General features: G+C 43.6%; 1 protein-coding gene across 1 annotated transcript in view; it reads right to left on the bottom strand.

Annotated features, from left to right (window-relative positions):
* The window catches only part of AATF (apoptosis antagonizing transcription factor), a 65,389-nt gene that overhangs the window by 39,732 nt on the left and 10,109 nt on the right, over nucleotides 1–15,548 (bottom strand). Inside the window, exons 2-5 of the mRNA XM_009638344.2 lie at nucleotides 14,924–14,958; nucleotides 13,886–14,074; nucleotides 12,816–13,226; nucleotides 11,998–12,135 (exon numbers count right to left, since the gene is read on the bottom strand). Coding sequence (XP_009636639.2) covers nucleotides 11,998–12,135; nucleotides 12,816–13,226; nucleotides 13,886–14,074; nucleotides 14,924–14,958 — 773 coding nt within the window. The remainder of the gene's footprint in view (nucleotides 1–11,997; nucleotides 12,136–12,815; nucleotides 13,227–13,885; nucleotides 14,075–14,923; nucleotides 14,959–15,548) is intronic.

The raw sequence follows: 15,548 nt of genomic DNA on the forward strand, positions 1-15,548 counted from the left end.
AACTTGTAAGAGTCACTTCTAAGAGTCCATGGGAGCCCTTTCATTTTGTGTACAGGAGCAAAAAAGTTGTTCCAGATCCAGCAGACAGCATATCAATCCACCAAGAAAGCTGGGAGCCAGTATCAGTAAATCAAAGTGTGCCTTTCTGTTAATACTCTCTCATATGTTCTCATTTTATACATCCCTTCACCCAGTCAGAAAGTAGCCCTGGAGTATTTAGCTCCATTCAGGGATAGCGCTGCCATGTATCAAAGTGTCAGGAGACCCACCAGAGATGAAATCTGTCCTACTGCTCTCAAACCACAAAAATCAATTTTGTCAATGCCAGTGGTTACGGACAAACTGGCTGTACTGCTGGCGTTCCCCCTCTGCGTGGGGTGGCTCTGGGCTGCAGAGTACCGACCCCACGGCGTGCTCCCCCCACCAGCCCTCTCCTCGCGCAGAGGGCGGCTGCGCCTCCGCTGCCGCTGAAACCCAAGCGCTGCCGTGCGGGATGGCTTCGGAGCTCGCCCATCGCTCTAAGTTCAGCATTTCTACAGCAAGGCAGCTTCCTGCGCAGAAAAATATCTGCGCTCTTTTTCATGACCTCTAAAAATGGGGTCTCATTTCATCTTCCCAAGCAGCTGCGGAGAGCAGCAGCTGGTGCGGAGCAGCGGGGAGCGGCCTCACGCAGAGACACTTTAAGTCGATGGAAAAAAAGCCGGTGCCTCAAGGCCAGGCTTTCAAAGGTATTCACAGAGAGCCAACCAGTGGGATTCCCAAAACTGCTCCACCAGGCAAGCTCCTCCTCGCCTGACCCTGGCGCATCCATCCAGCAGATTCCGAGTATGACAGTATCCTTAAAACTGGGGCAAACCTCCCGGGATTTTTCACTCTGCTGCCGCATGTTCATGGCACCTTGCAGGGTGCGATGGGGCACTGCTGTGGCAGTGCTCCCCTGCGGAACGGCCTGCTTCTGCGTACACACCCAATGCAAACACCCACAGGAGCGTCGTTACCGTTATGTACCAGCACAAAACACCGCACGCACAGGACACGGATGAAATTCAGAACCCACGCCAAAGCTGGAAATTAACTACTTTTTCCCCTCAATTAAATCTGAGGATCTGGCATCACAGGAATATCATCGGCATGCAAGCTTTTAATTTTCCATGTACCTCCACAGGCTGTATGACGCGCTCACACAGAACAGCCGGAACAAGGCTGGTGTTTGAACCAGGGTATGCAGAGCAAAAGCTGAGCTGCCAAATATTGGGAGAGTTCCCCCTGCCACCGTGGAGAGTCGCCGTGTCACGACTGCATGGAACGGGCGCAGTGCCCAGCGCCCCGGTCACATTATGCAAATAAAAAGGAGGAGAGGAATCAAACCTCTTTTATTTTAATAGCTGTTCATAATGAAAAGTATCTTTATCAGGTACAGGCATTTATCCCGACAATCAGATGAAGAGGGGAAATTTTCACTCCTTTCAAACGACTGTGGGACAGGAGTTAAACTACAGGTCAAAATGGCACTCAATACGCTGGCCCGAGAACAATACTTCTCATTCAAATCCACAAGCCAGCCACTTGCACTAGTCATCCCCAGCAATTAATCCCCCAAGAAACACGTTTGATTAAATCTTTTCAAGCAAATCCTTTGCTTTGCTTTTGTTAGTTCACTTCTTGTCAACATCTATTAAAATATGCCTTTAATTCTCCCACAATCTTAAAAAACACCGATTCCACTGTCTTCAACTTTAATCAACTGTATGGCCGGCATTTTTCATTTCATAATAATGTGCTGTTTGGAATTCAAGAGGCAGGCTCAACATCAATCATTCGGCAAGAATTTTTCCACTGCAATAAATATGCAAATGAGGAAAGCCAGTCAGTCGTATTTCAGGCCCGACTTGCTAGTGTTTTAAAAAAGACACAAATTTATTAATTGCCGTTGGCCAGCGGAATCCTATTACTTTGGGCATTGATTACAAAGCTGTGTGAGTGATTATTGTGCAACTCGCAGGCTATCCAGGCATGAGGAAAAATTATTAAAGCAAGGCAGAGATTATCAACTCAGAATAACAATAAGCCTTAACATTTTAGGCCTCTAACTTCTTCAACAAAGAATTACGCCAGAGCTCCAGTGTATCATAATTCTGAAGTCTGTCAGTATTACTTTTGGAGCTTGCTCTATATTCCCAACAGCAGAGCAATGTTACCAGCCAGGAAAAGGCGGAGGGAATTCCTCCAGGTATCGCATCTTAAGCACGGGGCTTTGGACAACTCCTTTTCTGTAATTCCCACTGCGTAACTAACTGTAGGAGGAACAATATGGCACAGGCAGGACGCTCGCTAGCTTCCAACTTGCACCGCTGTACGTCCTGGGGCCCCAAAACCAAGATGGCACAGAAATAAAAGGCTACTGATAAGCCTAAGACAGGAGCTACAAGAGCCAGCCTAGGCTAAATGACAGGCTAGCTGCAAGCCCTTTGGCAGCAGAGGGATCTGATTTTTTCAGAGGTGGTGTAGTTGCGTATATGTTTCTCACGGACCTCAGCTGAATCTTAGCACAAAGCACCTGTAAATCTGACCAGGTTATTTCGGGAAATGATGGGAGTAACACTCCCTTCACGCTTCCCAAAACACCGAGTTTGCGGAATTTTATCAAATGATGGTAGGAAAAAGGCCGACCTTTCTTCTGATTGCAATAAAAAGGTCCGCTCCGTACCGAAGGCCCAATTTGCTGGTTCCATTGGAATGCAAATGATGCAAAAGCCTTTGCAGAGGGGAAAATTGTATTCCTTCAGCACAAAGGAGCCAGTGCTGCAAACCCCCTTCACACAAGCAGTTCAGCTGACTCCCAAAGAGTTACAGAACGGACTCAATTTAGCCCTTTCACTCCAATATCACTGCATTTGACAGTAAGGACAACAGGATCAGACACAGATGAGTTTGCTAAAAGTAAAGAAAATAACTAGATGCAACAACAGAATAAAAAGCTCGGTATTCAAGGATTTTATTAGTGGGGACTGGGGGAGGGGGAAAGCTGAGAAGGGAGAGAAAGAGAAACACTTCCATGAAGTTCATGCTCTACTGATTCGCCTCAACCGTCATCTTTTGATATCAGCCCAAACCAGGGAAGGGACGGGGCTTGTAAAAATGAGATTTATAAAAACTGATGTTTTACATTACTGTAAATGTAAAGAAGCTGACAGCATGCATTCCCGTCTCTGCCAGGCAGGAATCCCCAAGTACATATGCAAGAATGAGAAAGGAAGAGGAAATGTGAAATTTCATAGTTATCTAGATATTAAGGCCAGAAGGGAACATTAGCCCATCTAGACTGACCTCCCCATATAATACCAGGCCATTAATTACATTTATCATGACAAGCACTGAGTTTCCATCTCAAGGTAACCAATTGCCAATTAATCCGAGTTAGCTGACATTTGCACATGCTTGTCTGGATCCTTTGCAAGCCTTTGTTTCCCTGCATCTTGTTTGTGCAGTATACAGACTAACATGCACAAGTATTTAGCTAAACTCAATTTAATTAGCTATTAATTATCTTGGGAAACTCAAGTGTAGGCAAACCTATTTGATGTGCTTAAAGTGTGGTGTAATCCCAGGGTCTAGAGTTGGGGTGTATCAGGTCAACAGCTACGAACTCTCCTAGCGTTTCCTGCACTAGAATTTAAGACAGCTTTAAAATAAACCTCAAACGCCAATAGTGTCCAAGACATATGGCTATGGAGATAACCTGTAAAATGGGAGCATTTCAATTTTACCACATCTATACGAGGGGAGTAGACAAAAATTCTGCTCAGAAAGACTAAGTACCACGAGTTAAAAGCTTTGGCACTCAGTGAGGAAGGGCAAGAGCGTTTTTTTTCTGAAAAAAGCCCAAAATTGCAAGTTAAATAAACATCCTGTGCTTCTCCACTACCTCCTCCCCAGGATTTCCGAACAATTCACAGACAGCAATGACAGGCCACAAAATACTTTCCTGGTCCCTCGCACAGCCCAAATTCTGCACATGCACAAAACCCCACCCCCCCGTTACCCAAATACGCACACAAACACCACCAGAGCTCCAAAACCAAGACCTGTGCCTTTGGCTAAAGCTTCCCACTTCACCTCTCGTCCCTCTCACTCACTGGCACATAGGCAGAATGGCCACCCATGAGCCCGGGAGCTTATCATCCTTCCTGACCCCAGGTCTTACCAAAAGCTCTCCAAGGCACAGGATCATTACAAAAACATTATTTTAGTCGAGAGAAAAGTCTTCATTAATGTCAACAGGCTTTGGCTCAATCCCAGAAAGAGTTGAACAGATTCTTCATTAGATCAGAGAGGAAAGGTGAAATTTGGGGACACTCGCATCCACATCCATTTAAATCAAATTCAACCCTGCATGAATTGGCATGCATGATTTTTTTTGTATTCATAAAGTGTCCAGACTAATACAATTCAATTAAAATGAAATACCAGTTTTAAGTGGGCTAGATCTGATCACAATAATTTACACTCAGGCTTGAAACCCAGTTCTGCTGTCACACATTTGTGCAGGCTCCCAGTAAAATCTTCAAAGCAAGAACATATTTAAGTCCACGATCTTGCCTAGCACCAATTAATCCCATAACTGCTCTATGCCTCTGGAAACTGTGTAATCTGCCTGTGCCTTAGTTCCTCCCCCACTCCCCTGTGACACCTACCCTGCTCTGTATTAATGCATTATCATCTCCAGATGTACGTATGGATACATCTGAGTTTTAAAAGTAATCCACGAATAGAGATGATAACAAAATTATAACTGGAATTATTGGCAGCTGATTCCCACAGGCTTCTCTGAAAAATCCCGAGCCTGTGTCAAAAAACCACATTTCATCTGACAGCTTTTCTCTACCCAGATGTGTACAATGACAACCAGGTGCAGCCGAGGAACGAGGCAGAGGGCGAGCCCGTCAGGCTGCACGACTGGAGAGGAGCACACCTTGCCAGACTTCTACTGGAAGCAGAACAGGTTCTCTGCTACCTAACGCAGACTTGATCTTATTCAAAGTCAGTCCATGCTTAATCAGCTGCTTTGACACGACTTACCTGGATGTTGCACAGGATATCTTTTTTTTTTTTTTCTTTTAAAGCTCAGGAATCACAGTAACAGAATCCAGCAAAACCCCTCTATTAAAAGGACACTGAGAACATACAAACAAGCATACGCTAAATAGATACTAAATAGGATCTTCCCCTCTGTCCTGAGTCCCTTTTCAGCAAAATATTACAGAACTAACCCAAAAGAAAATAAAGATACTCAGTGTGAAGCACTCGTACAGAAATGTTTAATATGCAAGAATGTAAAACCAGAGAACACATGGCATCTTCGGAGGTCTCCTGCTGGCAATGAACGTAAGTGGGATTCTTAATCACGTCCTTAAGAGGCCTTGTCCACAAACGTGCTGTTCAGTCACAAGCCACAGACGCTTGTCACAGAAGCAGTTAACCAACCTGGCGTACCGAGAGCCCAACTCAGACCATTATTATAAAGGACCACATAGCTCCAGGTGGAAACACGATCCTTTACCAGCACACTTGCTACAAACACACCTATTTCCACCCCAGAAACAGACATTTCTGGGTCAGTCAAAGCATTTGGACTGGACTGTATGTTTTAGGAAGAAAAAGTCAACGTCTCCTTCGTTTCCCAAAAGGCACCCAACACCCAGCCTTGTGCAGTCCCAGGCAAGTCCTGCAAAGTTTTTTTAAGTGTTCCTTTTAGCTCTGCTTTTCAATAAAACATAATAGCAGCCATTGGCTAGCTGCACCTGAGACATACAACACCTTAAGGGAACAACTAATCAATGTGAAACATAAGTTATCCAGCAACTGACTTGAGCTGAAGAGACTGGCTACAGGGCTACAGTGAGATTATGAATAGCAAGTTGCTTCCCGCAAACTTTACGTGTAGTTCACACTCGTTTCCCTTGTTTCATCTTTCCATGTCTTTCTTTTGAATAAAGTTTCTTCGCAGCACCCCATTTAAAACACAGATCAAAGGACTTCAAAGGTGCACGCGGCTCCAATATTCTGCAGTCCAAACTCAGTATGGAGAAGGAAAGGCAGGACTGGGAACCACTGGTCAGGCAGCAACTACCATTTCCCACCTCCAGGTGTAATTGCATCCCTAGGGTGGCCACAGAGAAACACGCTATCCATAACGCTGCGCAGGCTGCAAGGAGGACTAGAGCACTGCTTGTAGGGTACAAAAGAGGACTGGCCTCCATCATTACATTGAACTTATTCCCAAGAGGCAAACCGTACTATTCTACCACCCTCAGGCCCCAGTGCAGCACGCTCATAGGGTGAACGAGGTTGTAATACGTCGCAGCATTGCTTATCAGCCAGCTGTGCTAACTGCAGCACTCTCCAACGCCCTGTCTCCATTACGAGCTCATCTCTTCGTGTGAATGAACCCAACGCAACAATTCTTCTGGAGGGAATTTCCAAGGGGATACTGTAGAAATGCTAAATGATGGGGGAAACAGGGTTTCTTCTAGATAACGCATCCTCCTCGAGTACAAGGAATACAGGAATTGCACCCTGTGCATGGATGCAATGCCACTAGCTCATGGCCACAGAGAACGTCCACGGCTGAATCATCTGGAGTAACACCACAGTGATTAGCAAAATGAGATGTAGTTGACAACTGAGAATACAAATTGAAGTTCAAGCATCACTGTGAGTTGAGAAAAGAGGCACAAATCTCAACAGAATTTAAAAAGCTGTGTACAATTTTGTACCTATTAGTAGCAGACGAGGCACTGTGCTGGAAAGTTCAGGCCGCTGCTAGGCAGAGCTCACTGCTGCTGCTCCATTAATACATTAATAACCCAGGCAGGTCTGGGGATAATGGCCTCGCAAGCACATGGAGCATTTAATTTGATTTTTTTATCTGATTCACTTTATTCAGGTTTATTTTCTTATTGATCACGAACCTTTGCATAACTTCTCCACAGCTCTACAAAGTGTAAATAACAGTTAATATTTTGTTGTCTCCACTTTTGTTCCTTCAGTGAGCAAATCCATTCTTACAGACCCTGGCATGTGTACCTTTTACCAAAACCAGTATTCTATTTCCCCAAAACAACTTATCTTGAGCTTATGCTGAAGTATAGAAGTGCGTGATTCCGGTAATTCCTCTTAATTCACTGACAGATGGAAACAAAACAAACCAAAAAAAACCCCACAAAAATTCAACCAGCAGTTTGCCTTTCAGGGACCTATTGAGCTCTTGGAAAGTGAAAGCATATACGTATGAAAACATACACAACTACTCTTGCAATTTCCATCAGCATCTTGCCTTCTGCAAGAGCCTCACCTGGGTTTCTCCATGTTTTTAAATCCTCACCAACTAAAAACTGAAAATAACACGTTATACTGTTTAAAAGCTAGAATTCCCAGCTCTTTTTGTGAAGCACGAAGTATCACTGAAACATTCCCAGCTTAGTATTTTTAAAAAAAAATTGTAAAGAGACAGTCATGGAAACAGCAAGAACAGAGCCACATGACCATATTGGGAAGCCCAGCCACCCAGGGTACGTACAACAGCAGGTTCTAGCCTCTGTTGATTGAGAGATATAATTTCTTAAAGCTCTTGTTGCTCCCCTGCCCCTGACTAGCTGTGGGGTTTTTTGTCACCGAATCTAGATTTAACATAACAAGCCCCAAACCTAGGAACCGTTTAATTCCTGACACTGGATGTGGCTTCACTAATGTTGCTTCCACCTCTTCTTTGGCTCTTTCTTGCCCTTGAGGTAATTTTTCGTGACATTTTCATGAGATCCACTTCTAACCTTCCTCCCCCTTGAAAACATACATAGAAATATGAATGGCAGGCATGCAATCTGCGCAGAGACACAGCACAGAAACTTGCACCTTGCACTCTTTTTCTATGTAAATAATGCAAGGATCCTGCGGGAACATGCCAGGGATTGGAATTTTTAATTAATGGGTCTCTTTAATGTGCAAATCAGGAGCAGATTGCAAATTCTGACTTGCATTGATTATGAAAAACATTAATTGAACGTGCAAGACCCCAAACAGAGGCAACATCTCAAGCCCTGGACTAGACTGGAAGATATGGTGCAAGAGAATACAAATGTATCTTGGAGAAACAGACCACTCCAGGCAACAGCACCTCAGAAACGTAAGCTGTGGGAGTTCACGTGTGCCGTGCATTAAACATTAAACATTTGCACTGCATTCAGAGCGCAGCCACTGTGATTTCAGTATTAAAAACCACTCAGAGTTTCTCCACGGATGCAAAACAGGAATAAACATGAGCTCCATGACCACAGTTTGGTCTCCAATTTGTATGTAAAAAGGGTGACAGAAAAAAAAAATCTGGAATGTAATTAAAGATTAAAAAAAAAAAAGAAAAAAGGGAAAGAAAAAGTAAGACAGTGCAAACAAAGCAATGCTGTCTCTTTAAACAGAAATTCATCCTATATAAATTATGGCCATAAACTTTTCCTGCAGTGCAGCCTAATTAATTCTTGTTCTATACACAAAGGGAAATGCTGGGTGACAAATGGGTGTGAAGCCTGAAAGCTGCCAGGTCTGCAAAACATTTTCTACTTCAATTTATAAGCAATTTTGCAGTAAATCATCCACCAGAACCTGAGATCTCTGGAATCCAAGACTGTCCAAGGCAGACTGTATCATTTAAAAAAAAAAAAAAATCATAAAAGATTACAAAAATAATAAACATTTGAAGTTTTGTAACCTCCGATCTCAAAATTTAGAAAACAAGCATGACCTTACCATTTTTGCTCAGATTTGGCTTTAAAACTCCAAATGTATATAATGTTGCTGTCTACTCTTTAACACAACTATGCTCAAACCTTTAGGGAGTTTCACTAGAACCACTACCTGCGCAGGGCGTTGTCACAAGTGGGAGATACCAAAGAGGCAAATATATGAAGGACCATTTTCCATTTCAAAAAAATCATCCTTCCTGTGAGCACAGAGCAGAAATTTCATGAGCAATGGAAGGACTTGGGATAAATTACTCAAAGCATTCTAGGGCAGCTTTCAAAGAGATGTGAGGGACTCCTCCAGAACCTCAGAGAGAGCTGGGTGCCGAGACCCCTCTATGCCAAATTTATCCCGTGAATTTGGAAAGACGCGCTGAGGCTTCCCTGGAAGGAGAGTATCATCCAGCCCAAAACAGTGCCAACGTCACGATTATCCCAAATCCTGTCCAAGACTGAAGTGCATCACATACAATGGAACCACCTCAACATTCAGCATTTACAAAGTCCTGTCTTCCACTCATCTTTAAACTTACTCACGCACAGTTCTTCTATTTTTTCCTGTCTGGGGAATGGGATGCTACACACAAGCTGGCAATATAATGCGGATGAAAACTCAGGAGTCCAGAAATGTTTACCCAGCCCACTACATCCCCGTTCAGAATCGAGTGGAAAAGTTTATTTTTATAGAAGCCACTAAACCACTTGATCATCTAAAAATTGGGACTTTAATTGGAAGCTGATTTATAATAAGTGAGATTTTTTTTTTCCCTCATAAACCAAGGTGCATCAATTCATGAAAGAACTTTAAATATATTACCAGAAAGGACTTAGTTTCACCTCCTGACAGACAGGTCACAGCCCTGTATCCAGGCAGAAGCTCTGTGAATGAAGATGTAACACAGCTCAGACTGCCCACGGGTACAGCCTAGCTGCTGATTAGACATGAATCCTTCTCCCAGCGCCCAGCACAGCAAACTGAGAGAGAAACGGGTCTTTGCCGCGTAACACCAACTATATCTTTCATAAAATCTTCGTGTGTAAGTTTACTCCTTATTTCGTGCTTGGCACTTTGTAACTTCTGGAATGAGCATCTTTGCAGGGCAGTGAAAGATATCTGCACTGGGCAATAGTGTAGCTCATCAAAAATGACAATTGTAACCTACTTTACTGGACAATTACAGATTGTATTTTAAAAAAATAGAAATAAAAGAAGGAATATAAATTTGGTCCCTTAGGGAACATTGGAAAACACTAAACAACTGCAGTAGTAGCAGAATGTTCCTAAATTCATTACTTCTCGTCTGTCAGTCTGAGCGCTTCCTCTGCTATCTTTGCCCAGGTCACTCCAGCTTTATTTTCTCGCTGTCTTCACAGATGGAAGTACAGAACATGAACCCAGGCTATCAAGGAACATCTGATATTGCAACTTTCCTGCCCAGATTATGAGAAGAGGGTGGGGAGGGAATCACTGAGCAGTTACTAACAGCGGGTATTCCTTCAGTGTTCTGGACAACTGAAAGATTAGGCTCTCTGCTGTACTGCGCCCAGTATTATACTCCATGTTCTTGGATGTGTTTTGCTTATGGGAAATATCAAAATGTCAACCATTGTTTCTGTTAAAGGTCTTTAATGATATTGCATTTTAGACCTGTAATGAAACATGGTGCTTGGTGCAGTTTGTAATGCATCTCATTAAATACATTAATAACATGTATTTCACTGAAAGGTCAGCTTAGTATTGTTGGGAGTTCGCCTTTTTTTTCCTTAATCACTTCATTTAAAGCAGCAGAGCTAACTTTAAAACATAAAGTACCTCACCTGCTGTAACTCCAGATAAGCTGATTAGCTACCATGTTCAGATCAGGTACAAGCTGTAAGATGACAGTCAAAACTTGGTGTAGGGGCAAGACTCAGGGTCAAGATCAACAATGGCAAAGTTCCTAATCCAGTTTTAAGATGACTTGGGCCAGCCCAGGCCAACATGTCTCAATCTGCAGGTAACAACTACAGCACGTACAAACGGGCAGATCGTGGGGCTGAATGGAGGTACAACCACAGCACACCAGACAGGTCATATCGCCTCTGATGTTTAGCACAAAAGGCTGGCGACACCACTACAGGGTTTCCTACCAACTGGTTCACGTAAGGGGGATTCTTGGGATCCTCCACGGGGTGCTCACCTACGGAGCTGAAACGTGACCAGTATCTCAAGACTGGGAAAGAAGAAATAGAAGTGAAAGGGATAACCAACCTGGCAAGCTTTAAAATGCTGTTGGGCTTATTCAAAAATCACTGGAAGAGTATCTTATGAAGTTCATTAATTTCTGATGGGTGGGATTAGAAAAAAGAAGGCTCTGTGTATAAACATGGTCAGCCGTGTGGTTTTTGACAGAAAACAACGAACATGTCAGGGAGAAATGGACACCAATTGATACCTGCAGTAGTTTGTATTTATTCCTAAGGATAACATAGCAGACATTTATCTCCCCATGCATTTGCCTTAAGTTCAGTAAAAAAGGTGTCCAATTCTAAAAATTAAGTAGTCCCACATCACACTGAAGTTGAGTACTTTGCACTTATCAGCTGAAGCGTGCACATTATATTTGCCATATTGGTGAATCTACTACAAATCTCATCAGGACAACATCACTAATAGTGATCCTAAGAAATAAACAGATGAAAAGATATTTGCTGTTGATTTAACAGCTCAGGCCCTCTCCTTTGGGCTACACTACTCCTGCTTAGGGCAAATCTTTGCATTCACTGACCCAGTACAAAACTGGTACGAGAAAGCAGTATCACAACTCTGCACTGAACAGCAATAACCAAACCAATTATTCCTAAGATCCAGCATGAAACTTAAACTTGATAAGCCTACTTCAATCCCCACAAGAACTAGAAACAGCAGTGGGTCCCGAGCTGAGGCTTTCCAACATTACGTAAGCGATGACAGGCCACCAGCAGAGATCAACTAGGCATAGACAGACATGGGTGATAGGAGACATTTTCTTTGTCTGAGGTAGAAAACGCTCTTTGGTTTCTGTTTGCACAGTACCTAAGGACTAAGGCAACACAAACCAACAGCTAAGACTACAGACACACACAACTCAAAGCCCTCACTTTCCCATTAACACTTCCCCGCTCAGGCAAAACATATTGGCTACAGCAGTGTCTACCCAAAGTAGGAAGATTGAAGAATTCTTACAGTTCTCGACAGCGTTGTCAAATTCTTGTCCACCTTCCTTTCTGAAGATTGGGTAAGTATCTGGCTGTGGAAGCCGGTTGACCGTTACGAGCGCCTTCTGCATCTTGATTCTCCCTTCCAACAGTTGATCCCACAGTGCTTCATAACAAAGAGAAAATAAAACAATTTTAGCAAGCCAAAGCACTTGATCCTCGTGAAAGAGCCAGTGATTTAACAGCACAGGCCCTCTCCTTTGGGCTACATTACTCCTGGTTAGGGCAAATCTTTGCATTCACTGACTCAGCACAAAATTGGTACCACAAGGTGTCTCTGGATAAAACCACATCCCATCCTATGATCCCGACTGCAATTCTGTGACCCACAAAAAAAAAAAAAAAAAAAAAAAAAAAAGAGCCCTTTGCTTTACTGTTTAAAAGGACATTCTGCAAAGGGAGGTTTGATAGTTTAATAGGACAGCCAGGAAGAAACTGCATTCGGTATTACATTTTGAAAAACAACAGAAGCGGTATCAGCATCAGTGCACAGCATTACCGGTGTAGGAAGTCCCCATCCCCACCAATACTGCAAGTATATTCAGTAGTGGTTCAGTTAAATCAGTGGATAAATACACTTCGTAACATGAGATTTTGTACCAGCAGTGACACCAGTTTGCATAGCAGATTTGGCAGAACATTTGCAAATCCCCAGGGCTGCTGCAGCATGCACATGCAGTATGCTAGCAGCACGTTAACACGCTGAAGTGATTCCTAACATGGCCAGTTTCTCTAGTGTCAGCAAGGGGAAAGTCTTGTAAAAACACAAAGCAAACATTCACAAACCTATCTGGTTCCTCACAGCTTTTCCTTTTTCTACTTCTTCAGACTCCTGTTGTTTTGAGAATGTCATCACCCCCCCGTCATCTTCGGTGTCATTGGTTTCCTTTACATTGTCATGGTTTTCACTCCCATATTCCTCTTCATCACTTCCTTCTTCCATGCTGGCATCACCTTCATCTTCTCCCTCACTGCTTCCTACATCATCCATCCCCTCTGTAAATTTCTCAAAGTCTGTAATATTCTGGAAACTGAACTTTGGTGCCTTGGCAAACGGATCTGTCTCTTCATCATCTTCCAAGTCATCCTCCTGGTCACTGCCAGCACTGCTGAGCTTCTCCTTTGTTTTAGTGCCTAAGCTGCCATCCTCTTCTTCATCTTCACTGCCACTGTACCATTCATCTAATGCTTCTTCAGCTAATAATCAAAAGAGAAAAAAAGTTATTTACTTGCCAGCAAAATGTGCCACTTTGCAGTACGCATCATCAATAGCTACAGGTTTGGGCTATTTGACCTCCAAACTCCGTTTCATCTGCGTACGATGTTACTCTCTGTTTTGGCTAAATAACGGAAACACGAGGCCATATCCACAGAAAGATCTCAGCTCACATTTTCTGCAACAATCATTAGTAAATCTGTGTCTTAGCTTTCCCATGAAACAATGCCATGATAAGAAAACGAGGTGGTCAGAATTCGCCACATGCATTTTTTTAAATGAGAATCTGTATATACTCACAGCCCTGAGATATATTGGCTTAAAAATGGGAGCCGTTTCTTTTCCTCTACACAACGTTCAGTCAGTGCACTGAGCCTCACCTTACACTTAGTCACACTCCTTTCTCAAGCTGGAGGAGTGACCTCCTCTTTGGGATTCCCCCTTCCCTCAGGCCAAAAAATAGGGCCTGAATTTCAGGAAGGCACTTCAGGAAGATGTCCAGCTTAATTGTACCTGTTTATTGCCCGGTAGCAGGGACTGAAAGTTTGTCATCTCAGTTGAGATGGCACTAGCTCAGTTAACATGCTAACATCAAATTTTGAGTGAAAATTGAAAAGGGGAAAGAAATTACATTTCTTACCAGATCCTTCTTCAGACAGAGCATCTCCCCAGAGTTCTTCTTGCAAGGCTTTGCGAGATGTAGCTTTTCCACTGTACCTTTTATCAGCTTCCAAAAGAGAGGCTGAAGCTTTTTTCCGTATATTGCCAACAGGGAGAATGTCATCTGCAGTTTCATCCTCAAATTTGTCAATCACTTTAGCAACTGTAGCTGTGGGAAAAAAAGGGGGAGGGATGTCTAAACGGAACTGAATTTCAGACTAGAAGAACTAGCTGCAGGAAGGAGCTGGAAATGTTACGCAAACCGACCAATTCCACGCCCCCCCTTCAGTACTCCGGACTTCTCCATATACAGGTTTGGTACCACAGGGCTCACCTGCAATCCAGGGATGAATGTTTATTAGCAAATGCCAGAAATCCTGCTGAGTTCTTTTTGAATGAACATTGCCTACATTCACACTTTTTTCCCTGCCTCTTCTTTATTTTAGGGAATGCACATGAAGTGCTAGACAGACTAAACCTATACAAGCCCTTCCACAGATTCAGGAGGGTCTCACAAGAAGTGTAGTCCTCCAGGTGGAGGACTCAGCAAAGCTGGAATGCCTTCAGTCACTTCACGCTTACAGATTAAATGAGGAAAACTGCAATTCAGATGCACTTTGGCCTCTTCCTATATGTATGAGCCACATAAATACATAAACATTTTAGAACGGCTAAACAGAGAAAATAATTTCACTGTGGTTATTACCCTCTTTCATACCCATCCTCTCCAGGACACAGGAATAGAGCAGTCCAGCAAAGAGAACACATCATACCATACTCCCTCTTTATTTTCATTCATGTGCAAGACAACCCAGTACGCAAAATTACAGGGTTAGCTTTGTTCAACCAATTGAGTGATCCAAATGGCTGAACATCGCTAAGTGCTCTTTTAATGTGTGTTTGGCAATGTTAATGCCTCACATATAGTGTTTACTTCAAGCAGGGGAGAAGCAAAAAAAAAATAATCTGCTGCTCATGATCACAGAAACAAGATCTGGTCTAGAGTCACTCCAGCTACATGAGGACTGCAAGATGCTCAGCACCAAGAAGCACCTGGGCAAGAGGGGCAGATGCAGTGGCACTCAACGGATCTTCTGGCATTCTCAAACCTTGGCACTGCTGAAGTATGAAGTCTTGAAACTAAATCATGATCACCAAAACTGGAAAACGCCTCTGCTGACTACATTAATTTCCTCAGTGGTTACTAAGATGTTGCTCACAAGATGCTATTGCTCTCACATCCACTTGTAGAGAAGAACCAGGCCAGCTGGCACAATGTTTACCATGACCTAGTACCTCCCAAAGCCAACCGCTGTCAGCGTGCAGCGGTTAACTCAATATCTCAGGAGGCGAGCGCGGGAAGCATCCGACAGGCATGGCCTGGAGAGGAGTCCTGCCCCGCGGCATGGCGGGTCTACTGGCCCCAGCCTGGAAACTTAGAAGATGAGACCGCCACCTACATGTCACAGGGAAAGGGACAAACGTCTCAAAAATCACAACTAAGGTGAAAAGAGCTTGACTGAAAAGATAAGTTGATTATGGGCCACGGGTAGGCATCAAAGAAGGCACGTGCGGCGCTGCGGCCTGCTCCGAGCGCTTGGTGTGCCGGGGAGGGCCGTCCCCGGCGGCCGCTGGGCCCGCTC

This window comes from Egretta garzetta, unplaced genomic scaffold, assembly GCF_000687185.1.
Source record: "Egretta garzetta isolate BGI_Z169 unplaced genomic scaffold, ASM68718v1 scaffold890, whole genome shotgun sequence".
Lineage (NCBI taxonomy): Eukaryota > Metazoa > Chordata > Aves > Pelecaniformes > Ardeidae > Egretta > Egretta garzetta.